Below are 22,483 nucleotides of genomic sequence, written 5' to 3' on the forward strand. Positions count from 1 at the left end.
TAACTTGCGAAACATCCTATTAAAAAAAAAAAAAGGTGTCACTTTCCAGCACCAAAATAGCGTTACCTAAAAATAAATAGCCTAAATAATTCGAGTTAGAAAAGTTAAAGTACTATTTACGTTATCCATTCATCGGGAAAGGAAGAATGACGATTTAAATTATCTTAATGCTTTTTAAAGATTTCTTTTTTTTCTAATATGTATTTTAAACGTGGAAGAAATGTTTAGAGCGTCATCCATGTTTGCTATGTGACAGAAGGAACAAAGATGCTGTTGGTTCTATATTGGGCTGATGTAAATGTAGTTTCAAGAGAGGAGAAGAGCACGTCTCGACAGCTGATTGACAATATCAAAGGTACTGTCACATAGCAGAACAGTAGTGGTGCAGACAATAGAATTGTGATAAACGATGTTATGAAACAGGGATCATTTGTTTAGCGTCAACAGCTACCATCTGCATGCAGCAAAGCCATCTAGTATCATGTCATTTTATTCTCAACACAGACGACGTTTGTTCCTGATATTTCTTTCTTTTATGTCCTGTTCTTTAAAAATTTCAATAAGTCGAAAGCAGCCAACGAAATCTAACTAGACATGGAGTTATGGCCGAAGCACGCCTAAGAACGAGAAGTGTCTAAGAGAAGAGAAAAGAAATTGGAAAAAATATCCAGAGATTCTTTTTTTTTTTCCATTTAATACTGTCGCTTCCAAAGATCACACTATTTTAATTTTTTTTCTTTCATAACCAGAATCTTTCCTGCTCAAACGTTTTCCATTTCTTGAATCCGTCTTCGATTTTGTCTCATAGTAAATGTGAAAACAAACCTGTATTTTTATCATTACTTTAATTAATTCTGTTAGATTTATATTGTTTACAGACTGACTCTAGATATCGTCATCACTTTCGACCCATTGAAACTTTCATAGAGACTACAAGAGTAAGAAAGATTGTTAGCGATCTCATTGACACCACTAGAATAATTCATTGAGAAATTGTGGATTGGGACAGCACTTAGACGAGGGAACAGGAGCATGCCGCAAATAGGAAACTGCTTGATACAAAACAGATGATAGGGAAGGAATTTTAGAAGACGAGAGAACATTCTCCAGAAGTGTTTGAAACAATCCATTAATTTTAAAACTATCCTTGTTCTGCAATATACATTAAACTGTTAACACCAATCGAAGGATAATTTGAACTTTCATATTCTTATTTTTAACTACTTAATACTTTATTTTAAATTCTTACGTTTAAATTAAAATCATTAATTTGAAAATAACAATTAAATATCATCTAAATTTTTAATGTAGATGAGAATTATTATTTAAGGAAACATTAGTAGGCTAAAAATGGGTTATCTTTTTTAGCTAGACTTCTTACATGTCTCTTATTTAATTATGATCCCGAGCCTTTAAAAGATGTCTTCGCCACCCAAAAATATCTACTTCCTTCTCTCGAATTCCAAAGTGTTTTTTTTATAGTGACACCTTTCAAAGAGGGATGTAAGAAATAGGCTATAGTTCCATTTATAATCAATAAAAATAAAAGAGAAATTTAGTTTAAAGAAAAGGAAGAAGACGAAGAAAATAATCAAATTTTCGGCAAAATCAAAAATTGAAGTATCTAGAAGATATGAGTTATTTCATATCATTTTTTTTTTTTTTTTGGTTATCATCTGTGTGTTGGTGGTATATTTCTTTTCTTGTTCTAACCTGTCTTCGAGACTTTACTTTTTCCATATGAGTTTTGAGAACATGTTAGTGTTTGACTATCGATCGATGGAGGCGACACTAGACCCGACAGATTGTTATTGAAGTGTTTGAAGTTTGTTTTCTTCAACGGCAGACAAATAGCCTTCGGGTGATGGTCCACGATAGCATTATGGAGGAACGATCCCTTTGCAATTTTCTGCTTAAAAATAGGGCCATTTATCAAGTCTTTGCTCTTTTAATGAACGATATCAAAACTTCTTCGCTTCTGTCGAGTTTGTTGAATGTATGATATATATATATATTTTCCTCCATATTCCTAATTAAGAATGTATCTTTTTTTTTTTTGAATAAGGAATAATATTATTATTTATTTTATATTTTAAAGATATGTTTATCTTTAAAGATTCTCCAGCTCTAAAAATAGCATGAAGTTTGGTAGGCTAGAAGTTTATCGCTTACAGATGCGTAGTTGTATACTTTATGGTTGTGCATGATATTCAAGATTCATTATTTCTCTATATAGTTTATATTAGCTCTTTGTATTCTAATTTTTTCTTTTCTAATTTCATAAAGCGTCATCAAATTTTCGTTCTTGCCTGAAAAATTTCTAATTTACTAGCGTTTTGTGTTCGGAATTCGTCGCGCTTTCACACATCAAATAGTACTTTCATTTCGGAAAGATTAAAAATCCGTCAGCTACTTTTTTTTTTTTTTTAACAAGCCGCACTCGAGAAAAAAGCTGCAATTTTAACGAACAATTTACCAAATAGGATAAGTAAGAAGGCAGAAGATGGTGGAATATGAATGTTATTATCCACACAATTTCATCTGGCAATAGAAGAAGGGGATATTAGAGGAGAAGCATAGATACGCTAAAGGAGCGATTTGATTTCAGGTCGGCGTAACCGCCAGGACCGATAAGCACTACCCCTAGCTCCAAATGGCTTTTCCCCCTCTTCCTCCAGACATCCGGTGACAGCTAGTAAATCTTGTCGTAAAATGCGTTTATTTTCATGTTCAATTCCTACCATCACCTCGACCACGTGATTCCCATCCCAATGTCTTGTTACGACAATACTTGTGCAGGAATAATATACTCCTGTCGTGATGTGTTTAAACAGTTTCAACACTACTTTGTCGCATCACCTTCCGACCTCCTCATCTCGGCAGCTGCTCTCCTATCGAGAAAAAGCCAGCTTGATTCGATTCACGTAGCACCATCTACTTTCGGTTCTGGAGATGAAAAGTCGGCGATGGAATTCTGGGTACGTTTTAAGTTTGTAAAATAAGCTTTTGTACCTTCCTGTTTGAACCGTCTGAAATGCCAATATTGGATGAAAAATTTCTCTCCACCTTTATTCGTATTAGGTATTCATACAGCTGCGTTAATGAGAGCGAAGAGATGCAGAAATGTGACCTAGAAAAGTAAAATTGTAACGGAAAATTCTATTTTATACATGCCAATGATGGTTACATCTGAGAAACAGGACACGACTCGACGCAAATACAAGAAGGATATTGAAATATATCATCCAAGCATTCGTATCAAATATTGAAATATATTTCTAATGTAGTATCGTCTATAGGAAAATATATCGAGTCTAATGTACTTGTTATATATATTTCACAACTGACAAGAATCTAGAAACATTCCTTACGATCTTCAGCAAGATTAAATTATGATGATGATTAAACATCTTTCTATGCCCAATTTCGAAATATTTTCACCTATTCTGTAAATCATCTACATTATTCAAATCCACTTCTTGTAATCTTCTCAAATAAAACAATTCTTCAAACATTTAATTACGTGTTCTGCTAAACTCTGAATATTTCGCGTTGTTATCTCTTCGCCACTTCGAAGTGGGCCAGTTTTATTTCCAAAATGACTAGCCATTGACTCTAATAAATAACGTGGAAACCCCCCCCTCTGTCTGTTCAGAATTGAACTTTATAAGGTCAGGTGGTACTCTTCTCCTCCGCAGCTGCGCTACCTTTATTTGCATAATCACATCAGATACGAGCACAAAGTTTACTTATCTATAAAATGCGCATCTCCTAGGAGCCGATTCGATTCGAAAAGGAGCAACACTTACCCGAAATCGAACTCGGAAATCTTACTTTCCGCCACTATATGATTTAACCCCTCTAACTGAGTAGGAAAATAATAGGTTTGAAATATTATTATTGTTATTATTATGGTTGAGAGGCTACCGAGATTTTTTTCTCCCTATAAGAAGGCTAATAAAGCTCGTCGGGTGCCTAATGTGGGAAACTAATGCATTTTAAACGTTAACCTTATTTTTTTTATCTTCTCAATCAGGTAATTATCTCGATCCCCGAGTTAAATAAGATATTTCGGTAACGCCTAATATGTTTCTTGATGGAAATCAAAAGCGAAGAATTTGTTAGAAGCCGAATTCATATATAAATTGAGGATCCCGTTGGGCGGAGCCATTCTTTGAATTAATGGAATTAAATAACCACACGGGCTAAAAAAAAAAAAAAGAAATGAGCAATTCTTTGTCTTGTAACTATTTTATATTCCGTGGTAGTTTTAAGATAATATAAAAGGATAAGGAAATTATCCCACGATAGATAAGATAATCTTACTTTCGATCTTCATTGTGTTTCCTAGAATAAAATCGGTCTCTCTTAAGAAATATTGATTTTAACAACTGTTTAGTGTTTTCGTTGATTAAAAGAACTAATGAAAGAAATAAAATCCGGTTGAAAATGATACAATCGGATCTTCTAAATGTTGTACGTAGTTAATTTGTTACTTATCTGTTGTTATTTGTTTCTGTTCTGTGTCAAAAGACATCATTTTCTTTCGCCAATGACACTAAAATGGCTTCAATAAATCTTCTTATCCGGATTTTTGCGAAAAACATCTGTTTTATAAAGCAAAGAAAATTCTTAGGTGATCTCACGAGAAATGTCGGAAAAGGCGCTTAAAGTAGTCGAACGTTTCTTTAAGTATATCTGCTTTACATTAGCAGTAAAAGATTTTGATCTCAATTTTGATCGACACATCTTCTTCCTTCCAGTAACATCTTTCTGCATCTATGGGACCTTCTTCCTGTTATCTCCATGTTGAAGAGTATCTTAAATTCTTATCTTCCATGTCGAATCTATTCCTTATTTCGTAGATATAAAAGTCTTTACAGTTCCAAATCTTCTAAGGTATTGTTGTGCAAATTGATACGGGTTCGAACTAATAAAAAAAAAAATTTTTCTTTTTCATCATTTTTTTTCTATTTTTTAACATTATTATTATTATTATTATTATTATTTTAATTTTATTGCATTAAATTGAATTAATATTTTGTGAAAATATGGAAATTTCGAAAATTACGTAATGCCAAAGAATATATAAAATCTATTTTCTTAAAATAATTTCTTACTGCAGCATTGAATTTGTGATTCCTCGTAAATATTTATCATTCATACATCAATTCTTCTTTTGACGTTTTTATTGTTTACTTCGTTCTTATTCCTAACCAATGTTCTATTTCTTACCACTCGTGATAATTTCAATCAAAACATAAAATCTACTATACAATATCCATTATAAAAATTAAATTAAAATAGTTTTTAATTTTTTAAAAAGTTATTTTCACTAATTTTTCCGTATTAAAATTCACCAGCATTCTGGGTTTTTTTTTTCTCTTCGTTGTTTGGCCTTTTCTAGAACTTATTCTCATCCATTACGCACGAAATCTCTTCAATTATTCTTTCAACTGTTCATCCATCAGCATTACCTACAAAAATAGATAAACGGCATTATGAATTTTGACCGAATTTAACCTTTCGCTCTAGAAAAATGTAAGATGACAACTTGGACATAACGCGCTCTCTGCATAATGTCCAGAAACTGATGGAGCGGATTAAAATCTTCATCTTCACCTTTGATCTTCTCACAGATCTTAATGAAGACGGAAGGCAGTGAATATTGCTAATTAATCATTCAAAAGAACGTCGTTGTTCTGGTCCAGCTCCGCTTAACCGGACGACAGGCGTCTTCCGATCCAGCAACATTGTTCTCTTGTCTGACATGATTGATTGCGAAGCTTCCGCCTACATTGTTGACTTTAACTTGATATTTGTTGGGTAATTTCCATTGGAGTCTTCTCCAACATCTCATCGATTATCGTGACTCTCCTTTTCCAAAAAATGATTTACAAAAATTCTTATTTTGTTAACTCCCTTTGATGATGGCTCACTAAACTGTCCGCTTTTCTTTACAAACGATCCCGAATAGGCAACAAGAGGCTGAGTTAACATACATCTTTCTCTTCTTTTTTTTCTGATTTATTGCTATATTGTTTATTCTTTTGCTTTTTTATCTCTTTCTATAAAGCTTTTCTTAAACGAAGAATCGGAATGTGAATATTGAATTATAATTGAAATCTTACAGTATATAGGCCTATAGTTTCTTAATTTATTATGAATGTAATAGATAAAAATTTAATTAAATTAAAATTAAGAAAAACAGTTTAATTGTAGAGATTAAAAAGAATATTTTCTTGTTAAACTTCTTGCAATTTTTTTAAGAATATTTTTTGAAGAAGAAAAAGTGAAATTCTCAAACTTCATAATACTGACAATAGTTTACATTTAGTTTTGTGTATGTAGGTTAACTAGCGAAAGAACTCTTAAGGGTTTAAGATACATAAGTTTAAATTGAAATATTTTGCTGTGCTTCATCTTAATGGAACTCCGCCGACCAATAATTTTACCATGTAACACGCGACAGAACTTTCGCTTTCGTAAATATATCTCTCGCATTTTGTTGTTGAGATAAACACAAACTGTTTTTACATAAAAAGATTTCGTAAGAAAAATATTTTTCTTCTTTTATGATGTATTTTTTCCTCTCTCAAATATCGCATAATCGTATTGCGATCAGTTATAATCCTGCACTATTTGTTGAAATTAGTCTAACATGTTTATCTCTCTCTCCTCTTATGATCATTTTGTCTGCTAGATTATCGAGAGTTAATGTTTAATATCAGATCATCATTCAACCAATACGTTTATTTTGACGACACGCTTGTATCCCGTTCGATTTTCCTTTTTCTAAACTGATTTACTTGACTACAGGAATTAATCTTGGAGAGTTTTTCTTTATATAAAATGGGTAGAAATATTTTCACATTTGGCCCAACAATGGAAAATTACTCAAATAGATACTTAAAAGTAATGTTCGGATGTTTTTGTCTTGATTTTGGTTTGGTCTTTTTGGAGCCAAGTCCTCCGGAGTTAATATACAAAATTGACAATCAATGGAGCGACAAATGTAACGTCCTTCCTCTTTTGTTTTTTTTTTTTTTTTTTTTTTTTTGGAAGAAAAATCTTTGAAATCGTTTTAGTCATTACATAAATGACTTGACTTTTATGACCTTTCCAACTCTAAATTGCTATCATATAACATACCTTGTCTTCTCGTATAATATGTCTTTTCGATCCTTGTAGGTCGGACGGGTGATATAGGCTAATGCCAGGTTTTGGGCGGAGTAAGAAAAATTGCTGCCACTTACAATTGTCAGGAAACGATAGTACCGCCCTAGCATAACCTAGTGCCCGGTAATAGAAGAGGATATTCTGCCTTCTGGCATTGTAAGCGGGACATATTCTCCTCTTTGGAACAGAAGTAGGACTTCACTACTCGCTGGTAACAGAGATATTCGAGTTTTCTAGTATAAGAATCACGACTCTGACTGAAAATAGCAATAGAAATTACAATTGCTTTATGATAACAGAAAAAGAATATGCCCTATTTTCTGGAAATCAGAAGTAAATACTTTGTTACGACGAATAAAGAGTAAATTCGCTGTTACTAAGCAAATTTTTATATTATTACACTTTTCTAGTAGAAGTTTATATGAAGAAATTCCTCTCGTTCAATGGCCAAATACGTATTTTCATTTATTATTAAAAACAGCATAAATACAAAATAGATTTATTTTTATCCAATGAACAAAATAAGAAATAAATTTTGAATCTACTAATATTTAAATGTTTTTTTTTTTTTCCTAATTGAAAATAGTTTAACAATGATTCAATTTAGTTCATCTTTGTTACTATGGAAGCATGGCATATATTTAATTACGTAGAGATTTTTGTTAAACGAGTCTCTCGATTCATTTAAGGTGGTTAAACTAATTAGATTTTATGTTAATTAACTACTTTAGTTTCTAAGGGAACTTTATTTTTCCGCCGCTTAGAATTTCGAAGAAAAGAAATCTCTTACACGAGTTTAAATTAAAGAAAGGATCGTAAAAATTTTCCAAATTTTCATCTGAAAATTTTCTATGTTTAAAATTATTTTCGTTCGAAAGATAATTTAAATAATTAGAATTTTATTATTGAAATTTTAACTGTTTTAATAATAATAATGTAATTATTTATTTACTCGTTGATTTCTTCCTATTCTGAATGGAAAATTATTTAAAAATCAGTTTATAAATAATGTAAATAAATTAAACAATTTTGCTAAAATGCTTGTAAAACTGTTAAGAAATCTTAATTGTTATATTTCTTTTGCGATTTAAAGGAAGAAAATACTGTATTAACGAAACGACTTTGTTGATTTTAAATAAAGAAACCATTGAAATTATTTTTAAAACTATTTTCTAAATCAAGAAGCGAGTTAAGATTTTCGTTACAGAGATAAATAACGTACATAAAAAATAGCGTATTTTTCACTTTTGCACGGGAAATTATTTAGAATGTACTTAGCCAAATAATTGAAAATAGCTTTGGTTTTTCTATTGGTTGGTGGGAGTCTCTCGCTCTTCTTTCGTTCCAAAAATAACATCAAAGAACGAAGACTAATTTTGGGCGGAGAAGGAAACTTTCCCATCATCCGTGGACGATGCTAATCAAAGTAGAACGTACCGAAGAGAAAGTGACGAAAACTCGAAAAGAAGAGAGGACAACAGAGAGAAATGTGGACAACGAGAAGGCCAACGTCTTTTCATCACACGTCCAAACTACGAAGAGTTGCTTAATTTACAACACGTAATGAAAATCTAACGGTTCTATCTTTAGGCATTTCGAGTGCATTCCTGGTTATTTCCGTACAGATTTATACTAGGAGAGTAGGAGCTGTGTAAATAAATATATCATCTTAAGACGTCACTAGTTACGTGACGAGCGTTGACATTAATAGGTTCGAACTACAGCTCGAGCTTGTTTTTTTTCTTTACTTTGGATCGGTAGATGAGAATAGTTAGTGAATCATCATTCTCATTAGCAATTTTCTTCGGCCTTATGCCTATTCTTTATTTTTGCCGGCAGATAAGAAATGATGATGTCAAGTCTGGCTAACGTTGCTTTTATTACAATTGTATAGTGGCAGTTACGCGGAACGAGTAAGATTACGTTGGCATGTAACTGTTTCGCATTCTCCGAGTGTTCTGGCCTCACCTAGAAGAAGACTGAAGTTGTCAGACGCTGTCGGGTCAGCGAACCTGACATTGCAACCGAGTAAATCCTCCTCCGTCGTGTTTATGTAAGGGGAGAGTAACGGAATGACTCCCTTTTTTTTTTTACTTTTTACTTTATATCCTTTCTATGTTAATGAATGTTTTTGTTATTAGCGATTTAGTGCGTATTAAATGTGTTAATAATTCAGGAAGGGTGTGGTTTGTAGCGACGAATTTTGTATTTTACTGTTTATTACTTTGCCCTTTTAACGTGTTTTCAAAAAGAAAAAAAATTCTATTTGTTTTACTAATGCCATTATATAGTTAGAAAGCGAGAATTCTTTTACATTCGACATTTATCTGAATAAAAAGTACTCCGCACCATCTTTAAAAGTATTAAACCTTTACTTTTTCTGGCTTACTCTCAAACGTTTTGTTGTTCGAATGATATAGAATCCTTTGTTTGGATTTGGCCAAGGGATAATTCTGTTAAGATCAATTATTTTAAAAAAAAAACACTTGATATTTTCACTAAGCTTTTCCTTACTTGTAATTTCTATAATTCTATTTATATAGGCTCAATTTAATTGATTATTCAAATATTAAAGGATAACAACCCGAAGCATTATTCCCAAGGCTATTTTCATAGGTAAAATCGTAATAAAATTATAAATTTAATAACAACGAAAATTGATACATTAAATTTTTTTAGATTAATGAATAAAATCTGGGTAAAAAGTCATTCTATAACTTTTTCCCTTTCTTAGAAATTTTTAATTTGTTGTTTGAATTCTTTTTTTAATTTACAGATTAATTTTTCTATCTGTAATTCATTTCGAACCATTTTCTAGAGAAAAGCGTTGATCCTGAAGTGCAATGCGAAATATCGATCCATTAATAACAATAGAAGAGTCCCTTAAAGAAATAAGAAATTTGATATTAATTTTCTTAAGATTCTAATTCGTATAATCTAGAAAAAATGATATGGAACAAAATAAGAATATATAATAATATATTTGGATGTATTTTTATTAGAAATCGGAATTTATAAATTTCTACTGGAAGTAACGAAGAAGAGCATTGAAACTTCTAATTTTATTTTAATATCGCCGCCAGTGCTCGTTAGAGATCGTTAGTTGGTTGTTATAAAAATATTGAAAAATATCGTCGATGTAGTGTCATGTTTCGGCAACAATAGCATAGTATTGTAGATGGTATCTGTTTTAGTAAGGACAACTGTTGCGGGACCCAGGCGGTGTCCGTGGCATCATTTAGATGGAAGGGGCCGCTTTATTGATGTGTGTCGCCCACCATCCATCTTCGTGGCAGGCATAGAAGTCAATGGCTGCAGTCCACCCTTCACCACTACCTCATCTAACAAGGGGAATAATCAGCACCTAAAATCGATCGAGTCATAACATCTGACTCCACTGCAAACAAAATGTTATCACCGCCTCTACCCCATTGGGGGTCTCTTCTCCCTCTTTTATTCTCCATCTTACGTCTTTCTCTTTTAATCCTAATCTTTTAAAGTGTTTTAAAATAGTTTTGCTTCAATGATTACTCCCGATTTAATTCTTTTAATTATGCCTACGAGCTAGAGTTATATTTATATAATAACTTTTTATGATTGTTTTTCTTATAACGCTTTAAATTTTTTTTTCATTTTGTTCACTTCTTGTTAAACTAGATCTATGTTTATGTTTTATTGTTGCGATAATTCTTCTATTCTATTATTATTCTTATATTCTTACCTTTCTTTTCTATATATTATTTTACGAGCAAAAAACAAAAATAATAATAAATAAAGGCGAAATAGCGAGCATAATAGGAGAAAAAATGGGAGTATAGGGAATAGGGAGCGAGCCCGAGTAATAATAAAACAGAAAAAATAGAGGAAAGGGAAAACTGTATCCTCTTCCATTCTTTACCTTATCACATTTCTTTCCCAATAGCACCAATGAAACTTTGGGTTTACTCTTCAAACCGGGTGAGAACATCACTTCAGTTTATTTCCGACAAACTCGGCATAAATTCACGCGTAATTCGTCATAAATTATTAGTTACAGATACACTAACATTAAAATAGCAAGTAACTAATATAATTTCCGTATTAATTGCATTCAGATTTGCATATTTGCCAATGGCTGTTGTAAAGCAGTTAAATTCCATTTCCATTGCTACTATGGGTACAACTACTATTTACTATCAAGACCATCATTCCCTTAATAGGTTTCGCTTTCTGTTGGCCAGACCAGCGGGCGGCACAGTTAAGTGGCACCTAATGGACTCTGGTCAATCGTAATGAAAGAAGGGAAGCTTGGCAAACATCGCTTCCTGCTAGGACACTTCTTTGTCGTTTGTGGTGGACTTGGGTTAAAGATAGCAAATTAATGTGCCAGAAACGGGATTTTCTTATAAGTGTCTCGTAATTCGATTTAAGGTATTAATTGTCTCCATGGAAATGTTATCGTTAAAACCCGCTCGATGAAAGATATAGACATGCTCTCCTTCCTGTTTAGATATCTTTAGGAAGTAAACAAAAGAAAAAAATCCATCCTTCTGACAGAGAGATGCTATTTCTCTCTTCTTGGAACGGATGCTGCAGCAATTCTAGACCGGACGACATCTTCCTATTTCGTGAAGAATTGAATTCTATAAATAATTAATAGTCGAGTTATACCAATTAACATGGTGGAATCGTAGAGCTTTTGACTTGTAAATGTCTTTCCTTTTTTATTAGACAATTGGAGAAGTAAAGCTGATTTCCTTTCTCTCTAGATGATATCTTTCTGTCGTGTCCAAAATGACAGATTTGAGGACAATGAGACGGAAGATGGGACAATTGACTTTTATCTGATAGAAGGGTCGGATGGAGGATAAGAACCAATTGTGCTGCACAGAAAAGCTCCAGTGACGATAAGATGGCGGCGGTAATGTCACGTACACAGTCCCTCTCGCGAATTAATCAGACATTATCTTGTCTGATTTGTGTCTTGCTGACTCCTTAGTGGAAAGAAGAAAGAGATATCCATCCTGTTAGAGACACGGAAGAGGAAATTATAGAGGGTACAGTAGAGGTTGCTTCTTTATAAAAATGCAAACCGATCTTACAATATAAAAGACACGTAATTTGACAGACTATCGAATAATTTATTGTCAAGATTCCACTTGCCATATTGTTCGCGTGTCAGAGACAGTCCGCTTCTGGTTTATCTTCAGGCAATACGAGCACTTCTATCATGTCTCAGCCCGCTGCTAGGATAGATCTGGGACTGTGCACCCGTTGTGCAGTTTGCATTTACATTCGTTGTGTGTGGATATAATGGATTTCTCCTCACAGCATTTTTCACCTATCTGATGCTTCACCGAGCTTTTGTTCTTCGCCATATTCCTATATTTTCCTTTTCCATATTACTATTCACATTTCTGATTTCCGTATTACTTCTTTTTTCCATTTTCACTTCCAAGTTTTCTTTATAGTTCTTCATCCAATTGGAAAATCGCAAGCCAAGCGAAAAGTTTATAAGAATATTAATTCCCTTATTAATGACGAGATGGTCAACTTTTCTCTAACACAACTAATAAAACGCTTTTATTAGATTGCCAACTTCATCACTGTATCATCAATTTTCACATATCTGTCGGCCACTTCACCAAACGCTTTTATTAGACGAAAATTCGAACTTGAGTCAAATTACAGGATCAGCTCCTCGGAAAAGGTTGAAGTGCAGCAAAGATAGACAAGTACAACCGCAGCCAAGCGAGACCCAGTTTCCAACAATCAATTATTCGCTCTAACGCTCCTGGTTTACTCCGATGTGTTGGCCGTGAAGTGAAAATTAATGGTGGAGTGCTGAAGACTCCGATCACAGAATTTTTCCCACTTTTCTGTCGTCTTAGTAGCTCTTCTCCATCTTTCTCCAAACAGTTGTCAACTGTCGAAATTTTGTGTGCTTTTCGCTTTTACAGCATCCTTTTCGATTTATAACCTGGTATTTTAGGTCGAGTGGGAAACTCTTCCATTTTTAGTTTCGTTTCTGACTATTTATTTTCTAAGTACAGAATTTATTGAATTCGACTTCCCGTTTGGATTACCTATCGAAAATTTTCTCTAGAAAAAAGGATTTCGGATCGAATTTTAGAATTTCGAATCCGAAAATAACACAACAACCTAACTCTTTTATTTTCGTTTGTTTCCTCTTTTTATAGCTTTTCAATTTAATATTTTTAATTAATTAATCTAGGCTGATTTTAAAGTCATCTCGACTTTCACCGCACTGATTTTTTAGTGAAAGGATCGGCGTTATGGAATATCTAGAAGAGTTCTTAACGCCGTTCCCAAAAGGCCGCATCGTTTCCTAGAACTTATATAAAAACAAGTGTATCTCCATCCCAAACTGCATCTAAGTTTAAAAGGCGCAAAAAAAAGGACAAAAAAATAAATGGAGCGTAGATAAGAACGGTCAAACTGCTTTAACGGTTAAGTAAAGCCAGAAGAGATGTGATAGTCAGGAACGTGGCTGAGAGTTTTACCATCGAACCTCGTCACCAACCAGATTGAGTTATTCCACATGGAAAAGAAAGTATCCAAATGGAGTAAAAGTTCGAGTAAATAGGAATTCCGAATATTGTATTTATTTTGAAAGGACGTTTCATTTATTTTAACTTGTTTAACTTAAATTTAAACAAGTTTCGTAAGTCATGCTTGCGTAGTTCTGGGATGCGTAGTCATTCGAATATTTAAGTCATTTCCAGCAAAATTCGCAGAAATGCCGGGCTGAAGAGTTACATAGTTTCAGAGTTATTTTTTCCTGTCTTATTTATTATTATTTTTTTAAAACTTAAGCTATGGTGATTACCGCGAAGCGCGCTTGTTTACGTTACGTTTATAGAAGTATCAGCGTTTAAATTTATTTTACTTTTTTTTTTTTTTGCTCGACGCATTCTTTCCATTCGAATGTTTTCCTCGTACTAAAATTTAATTAATTTTCCCCGTTTTATTTAGCTAAACGGCCGAATTTTTCGGGTTTTTGCCAATAAAATTTCATCGCGCGCGCGATATTCCCGCGACACCGAGAAGGCCCCTTTTAATCAGAGGGCCTTCCGGAGGAAAAAAAAAAATTAAAAAAAATTCCAATATGATGTAGAGACGAAGAAAATCTCATCGGCAGCTGTAAAAACCCGGTGTTGGGCAGTCCTCCAGGGAACAGTCGCTAACACATTTTTCACTCCCGTCCGTCAGGGGTAGAGGAGAGGCGACAGCGTGGTCAAGCACGTGACGGTCGCCATGACGACGGCACCGGGAACGTCCAGACGGCGCCTGGGGCTAGACGGGCGGGTGAGACTGCATGGCTTCACTCGATATTAGCCGATGGTGTCAACTCCACCTGTATGTCTACCTGATAGGCGTTCCGGGTTGCGATTGTCTACATTCCTGACGGAGAAGGCCACTTCCCGATAACTGACTTAATTCCAACTGTTCATTTTCGGGTAGACAATCCACGGGTTGATTAGCCGTGATGTAACTTATCGGGGGGACACGCCGGTACTACGCTAGCGGTACCGCCATCTAGAGGAGGAATTACTAACTTCTGTATGGAAGGAGGTCACGAATCCGATTGCAGAATTCTTGGTAAAATTCGTAAAAATATAGAGAATGGAGTATAAATCTCATTACAGAAACCATTTCCTTGTGTATGCGGAAATACAAGAGGAATCGGAATATTAGAAAAGCAACAAAGAGAGATGATAATGCTTTGAATTATAGCTTGGCGGTGTCTTCTCGCCAGTGAAAAAGGTTGTTACTACATCAGCTATAAATTATCATCATCGATGACGTTAGAGAAAGAAAAGCGAGCAGGAAAAAAAGAAAAATAAAAGAAAAAAAGTTTTGGCAAAGTTTTAAAATTTCCTAAGTTATATCTACTGCATGTTGTGGATGTGTAGACACAGTATAAGTTGATTCGCTGCTTCTTTTTTATGGCGGTTATAAACTTCTTTTTCGTCCCCCACCGTCGATAAATAAGTAAATTCTCCTTCCACCTGACCGTAGATAGAGACGGATTGCCTCAAAGGAGATGAAAATTCGACGATTTAATACCGACGTCACGTTTCGTGATCTCTGGCGACAGAATAACTGCGCTTCTCCCCTTAACGTTATTTATCTGTAAGTATTTTTTAAAGCGATTTAGCGATATGACCAAAAACTAACTCCGAAAATTGCGATGGAAAGCCGTCTTAGTTTACTTTAGAAATGCTGCAAGACCTACTTACACTTTCATCTTATTACTCAGTTTTCTAAAGGTCTTATCTAAATTTACTACAATGGTTTAATTGAAGGTATACAAGACCCTTTATGTGAGCATTTCCACACAGACAAATCTATCATTTTATATATTTTCATGCCTTTTTTTTCGGCCAGATAATCTCCATTTTAAATGGTTCTTTCGCTCGCTATCCCTTCTTAAGTATGGCTTTAACTTCTTTTTTTTTTTACAAATTGGTCCTCTATTATTTTCCATATATGCACGATTTATCATTTTTCAACCTTTCAAAAATTTTTCTTCTGCTGAAAATTTTTTATTTTCCTAAATAGAAATATTTAAATCTTTGTATATTTAAGAAGATAAAGAGGAAGGAGATAGGAAAAAAAAAAATTAAGAAGCCGCACTTTGATCGAATATGCAAAGGTTTGAAACAAAAGCTTATTATTATCGGGTTTTGAATTTTTTAAATGCTTCTCATCGCTGAATAATAATACGCAGGAGTTCATTTTGAATTTTTAATGGAATTTTGAAAGCTGCTCTCTTATCTTACCAACCTCCTACTTCATTTAAATTAATTTGTAAAGAACTTTTTAAAAAAAAAAAGAACATTTCAAAAATAAATAAAAATTAATTCTAGAAAGAGAAAGATTGAAGGAAATTACGACAAATAGTGAACGTTTAAATACCAAAAATTTACTTCAGCATATTAATTTCAGCCAGTGCTTCATTATTAAACAATTTTGGGAAGTCAAATTGCTTCCGGGCTCCACCTTTTACTACTGCACTTTCAAGCATATTGCATTCACACGAAACTTTGCAATTCTTATACCATAAATGCCGTGTTTTGGATGATAATAGTCGCATTTGACCGCCTAATTTTTAACTAAATTCAATGTATTAAAGTTGATTAAAAGATTTCTTTTTAATTTAGAAGAATTGTATTTTTGAGAAAAATCTAATTAATTAAAAGCGGGTAGTTATTTTGTTTAATCGAATTAATTCGTTTGTGTAGATTTAATGTTATATATTAAACATTTATTATATAAAATGTACTGTTTTATTAAATGTACCTCTGTTATTTTATTCTCCATTGATTCAATAAATTTATAAATTTTCATTTATTAAATATATTTAATAAATATATAGACTGTAAAATTTTGTAATGCTTTATGCTAGTAAGATGGATAATCAATTTAATTGCATTAATTTATATTAAAAAATATTATTATTCTCTGAGACGAAAACTTTTCCATGTTTTATAAAATAATAAACATTTACAAAATATTTATTTAATTATCACTAAGAATGACAAACTATTTTTATTAAAGAAAAACCATGGTAAAATACTTCTCCAAATAGAAATTTTAAAGTCAAATGTCTTGATTAAAATCGTGATAATCGATTTTCTTCTTTCGCTTTTACTTAATTGGACATCTCGCAATTTTTATATCGATTTGCTGATCAAGCCATATTTTTGTTGACCCGAGTATAATTTGTAATACTTTTCCTCTTTCGTGTCTATGAGCGATACAAAACTTTGAACTTCCGCGATTTATCCAGATGTTAGAGCGTTTACGACTTTTGCGACATCTGTTCTTCCATGTCTTGTTCGTTTGTCAACAGGAAATGACGTCTGTTCTACTCTGCGAAAGAACCAAAGAAGAATAAGAAAAAAAAAATGAAGCAAAAAGAAACTTTCGCACGGAAGAAGGGAGAAGTTAAATTTACTAAATAACAAGTGTTGTTTTCCCCTCGAGGATATTAAAAGACGTGTCGGTTCCCGACCTTATTCGCTAAGTTGCCTTTTTTTTTTTTTTTTGGTTTTCCTTTTTTTTACGGAACCTATTAAGAGAATCCTAAAAAAAACGAGAAGCTTTAAATAAGGTTTAAAAAGAAGCGTTTTTTAAATATATTTTCGGTGAAAATCCATTCCTAAGCCCGGAAACTATCTTCTTAAAGTGGTCCTAGCTCCATTGTAGACTCTGGGGATGGCAAAGCAATGCTTAAGCATCCTAGAAAGAAAGAGCCAACATCCCAGTCATTCTCGCCCGAATAAAGAAGCTAAAGCAATTTGATATTTCCGCTAGAGGAAAAATTGCCAAAGAAGATTGTGTTCGCTTGGCCTAGGGATTTTCTTGCAATTAACAAAATAATTTTGCCATCATTCTATTCCTCCGGAAGTAAGTTTGAATCATCGGCAAAGGAAAAGAGTTTTCGCCACATCAGCTAGTTCCTCTGCAACCCCTAGGGGAGAAAGACTTCTCTAAAATCAATAGAAGGTCTGGCTCGGAGAATGTAAGGGTGACTGGCTTGAATGTAAAGTGCTACTTTACTCGCTCTGACCAAAATATACGGATCTGAAAGTCATCACCGTAAATTGAGAAAATGACTTTTTCCTTTTTTTTTCTGAAGATAGCTGATTGCACACTTTGTCCTCTGGGGACTTTCATTGTCGGTATGTAAGATAATGGAAATTTCCATGTCTCCTGTGAATATTTTTAAACAGAATTAGTCAACTTATGTTTCTTTTTTTGATAAGATTTCTTCCTCTTCCTCCCCCCTTTACTTCTTAATTATTCAATTACTTTTACTCTTTGAAAAGAAAAGAATCGAACCGCCCAACAGCCTAATTTGCATTCTTAACATAAACATTTCAATTTGTAAAAAAAAAGAAATGAAAAAAAAAAAAAAAACATTTGATTATCTGCAACGTCCTGGTGTATGTCTGTACGTTTATTTAATTAACTCCACGGCTACAATTCAGATTTAGTTCGAAATTTAAACGTGCCTACATAACCATTACACCAATGTATTTTTTTAAAAAAAATTATATTTTAGAAGAATCTTACAGAAACCCAAGCAGAACTATTTGTGTAACTTTTGTTTTTTACATTGTATTAACTAACTGTTCTTACCGTAAAATTTTACGAGGGAGGAAATAATTAACTTGCTACAATATAAAGTTTCAAATTGTAATCTGTCCAAAAAACTATAAACAAAAGAAGAAATTACCGTTTCATCTTTAAAGAGAAGTGAAAGTTGAGACTAAAATAAAATAGTAAATCTGGAAAATCGGTACAAAATCAGATTACGTTCATTCGAGAGTAAGTGCAGGAAAACGTTGTCGATCACCTGACCCATGTAGATGACGTCAGTGTTGCCGCAGCAACACGTTCGATCACGTGAACCCACTTGATGTTTTAGTTTAATGCATCTTCTCCCCCGAGAAAGAAAAAGAGATATTATTATTATTATATTTTGTTTTTTCGTGGAGTAAAGAGTAATGCGATCGTATAGTGAGTGGAAGGGTTTTGAAAACGTTTAAAAATCTATCGTTTTCTCCTTGATTTATCGTCCTTCTCTTCACAATAGGGGTGTTCTTTTTCATAGCTTTTCACCGCAAGGGGCTGCGTTGAGTGATCAATCTTGTTTTCTCTGGCAACTTGAAGTTAATTACAACAGCGAATAATGATAGAGTTATTCGTGAAGTAAGAAGACTGAAGAAAAAGAAAAATTAAATATATTACGCGGTTGGATTGGAATAAATTAACTATTAAGGAGAGAATAATGAGTGGAATCGAATTTCTGAGAAGTGATCACGTGACGAGATGGAAGGAAGATGGATCGGTTCCTTTTATACACACTTTCAGATTTCTGCTCCATGAGCTAAATTTATTCTTTGACGAAGTTTGGTTAATTGGTGCAAAAGATTCTTCCTTTTTTTTTTCTTATATTGATAAACTTTCTGAGAAGAGATCTAACAAAGATTTTCTTTTCTTTTTTTTTCACTCTTCTGGATGCAGCGAAATGTTTTAAATAGTATAATTGCATAATCTTCCCTTTAAAATATCGAATTTTTTTCCTGAAAGTTAACACTATAGGAATTTAAAAACACGCGGCAAATTTTAAAATATAAAACTATTTTAAAAAAATTATTTAAATTGATTTATCTTTCTTTCTTTTTCTCTCTCTCTCTCTTCTCTTTTAGGGTCGTTGCAATAGGGAGAAACCACCTTGTAAATACTTCCACCCGCCTCAACACTTGAAGGACCAGTTACTGGCCAATGGTAGAACCCATCTGGCCCTGAAGAATGCTCTGATGCAACAGTTGCCGTTGCAAACCGTGTTGCCTGGCCAGCTCCCAGCAGTGGTAAGTAGAATTTTTTTAAAAAAAAATTTAAAAAATGTAAACATGTTTAGCATCGAGCAATGTTTGAAAAGTTTCGAGTTTGTCTTGAAAGTAATTACCATTTAAACAAACAAAAGAATGAGGTTAAAAAAATAAATGATAAATGACGATCGGTAAAGCAAGAAGAACACGAGTAAAAATAAGATTTTTCACAAATCCTTAAACATTTTTTTTTATTTTTACTTCATATCCTGTGCGTGTCATTAACTTTAACGATTGAGAATATTTAAGAAGGAAGAGAAGAGGACAATTTAGTAGGAATGATCCAATAACGAATTACTCCGGTGTGGACTGTCACTCCAGTTGGTTTATTTCATTAGGCAGCATCTTTAATTCTGTGACGCTACATGAAAAATTTATGAAGTTCATTAATCAAACACAGCTACGTACGACAGGGCTCAAACTTACCACTTAGCATCCTTAATGTGAGACATTGTGAGGCCCTTAACGCCTAAAGGGTAATCATGTTGATTGAAAACTTATTTAAACCATTACCCTTCTGGATAAATAAAATTAAATTATTATTCATTTCTGTCATTAGAAGCCATTTTGATAAATGACCATCCAAGATTAATACAGCAATATTAATACAGTTAGCGTTTCAACACTGATGTCATCGGAGGGGGGGCGGATTATGTATTTAGTAAAACACATAACTCCATGCAAGTTTTATAAAAGTTTTATTCTCGTATTTATGACTAAACTTATAACACTTTTTTTCCCTGTTTATAAGAAATTTCAAACGTTCATAACTATGAAAGAATTTTAAAGCTTCATATTATCGTATAAAGGAATTTCAATCTTAAAATTCTGTTTTAGAATATAAAAGGAAGCTTCATATTTTCTTTTTAAAATGGCAAGAAATTTAAAACTCTGTAAAATACACTTAAAAAAAGAAATTCTGATATCTTTTCACCTTCAGTACCAAAAAAAAAAAAAAAAAATTGAAGCTTCCTTTTAAGAAAATGTTCCTCGCTTTACCTTTAACATTAAAATTCGATTTTCTCTTCACCATTAAAGAAACCAGTCACATTTTGCTTCTCTTTTCCTAAATTTCAAAATTTAAAACCGGAAAAAACTCAGAAAATTCTTTCAAAAATCTCTCAATTTTCTTAAAGTCAAAAATCTATTACGTTAAGTAATATAATAGATTTTAATGTCTAACTCGTAATGAGCAATAACGAAGCTAGATAATTATTTACTTTTCCCCTTGCATTAAGGTAAGCACATAAAATTCGCATTTCGATTTGTTCCTTAAAGTCGACTTCACCTCGGGGCACACTCTCCATGCAAGAAAGCCATGCAGGTGCGGGTGACACTAATTACAATTAATGTCGGGAGGAAAAGACAAAGTTTGTCGCCATAACGTCTATTGGCTTGTGTCTGGTGATGTCCAGGCATCTACATCACTTCTTCCATTAGCCAATAAGACAGGGCAGACTAACTACTAGTGAGTCAGTATATCCTTTAAATGTGTCATCCAATTATCTGCTTGAGAGAACTAGCTTATATATTTATTTTTTCAACTAATTTTAATTATCTCCGAGTTAAATTAAATATTATTCTTCATATTTATTTATTTATTTTTTTTATTTATTTAATTAAAATTCTGGACGCTCTGTGTGAAATCTTTAAGCGGGAGAGAGAATACGATGAATATTTTCAGGGATGAAGGCTGAGATTTAGATAAGATACGAGGTAGGAGTTTTCGGATCGATTGAATTAATTGGAGCTTATCGACATCAATAGTCATTCTCATCTATATAAAGCCCAAGGAAGTATTCCATCATGGATTTTTCTAAAGTGAAAATCTTTAAATGAATATCATTATAAAATATTTCATAACGTTATTCAGTTGCAAAGAAATGTATTTTAAACTTTTATATATATATTAAGACAACTTATAAATAGAACAGAAGTGCCATTTTCAAAAATTTGCTTGGTTTTAATTATAAGAAATTAATTAGATTTGTTAATATAACAACAGAAAGAAATCTGGAAATTTTTTATATTAATGCAAGATTTAGAATATATAAATTTAAATAAAATTGTATATTTATTATTATTTCTTAATAGATTGTTTTTCATAGTTAATTGAAGTAAAATAAATTATTTCGAATGCTAAAAATTTGACTTATAAGCACTGATGTAGTCGTAAATTCAGCAGAGGGTCGACTACAAAGTCGTATAAATAGAGAATATATCAATACTATTCTTATACGATAGTGTAAATTCTCCACTATAGCCTTGCATATAAGTTGAAATATTAACAAATAATATAGGTAATATATTCGTTATATCGCACCTCAATAAACTACTTTGGAACGCATTAAGCATAAGTTTAAATAATATCAGTTATATATCATACATATATTTCTTGAAAAAATTCAAATAACAGTGTATAAATGAATGAATTCGTTTATCAAATTACTTAATTAGAGCAATTTATAATCAAAAGATACTGTATTTGTACTTTGTTGAATTTGGATATACAGTAGTTTTTTATAAGACAGTAAATATGGAAACGTTTATTGGAAAGCATGCGATGTAAAGAAAATAATAATTTATTTAACATATAATTAGGACAGTTTACAAAAATAAGTTGTAAAGATTTAAATCTGTCAACAGTATCTGATGAAAATTCTTTATAAGTATAGTAAATTGTTTAATTATAAATAAACAAACATCATCAAGCATGATTGAGTTTTTGTGCTATGCTTCATAATCAAACTGTGATTGATCTCTTCTTTTGTGTTGTGAAGAAAGAAAGAATTGCTAATCAGAATTACAAAGAATACATGACATGTAGAATCCAAATGACATGTACTCTTTGTCTCAGATGATAATTTATTATCCATATCCAATGGTGTCATTCAAAA

The 22,483-nt window shown here is 32.6% G+C and overlaps 1 protein-coding gene across 3 annotated transcripts in view; it reads left to right on the top strand.

The window, feature by feature from the left end:
* LOC111641680 (protein muscleblind-like) overlaps positions 1 to 22,483 on the top strand; it is a 129,345-nt gene that overhangs the window by 78,995 nt on the left and 27,867 nt on the right. For all 3 annotated transcript variants that reach the window (XM_023387884.1, XM_023387886.1, XM_023387885.1), the window contains exon 3: positions 19,404 to 19,565. In XM_023387884.1, the coding sequence (XP_023243652.1) occupies positions 19,404 to 19,565 (162 nt within the window). The remainder of the gene's footprint in view (positions 1 to 19,403; positions 19,566 to 22,483) is intronic.

The sequence above is a fragment of the Centruroides sculpturatus genome, unplaced genomic scaffold (assembly GCF_000671375.1).
Source record: "Centruroides sculpturatus isolate CEXI.00-Female unplaced genomic scaffold, Cexi_2.0 scaffold1505, whole genome shotgun sequence".
Taxonomy (NCBI): domain Eukaryota; kingdom Metazoa; phylum Arthropoda; class Arachnida; order Scorpiones; family Buthidae; genus Centruroides; species Centruroides sculpturatus.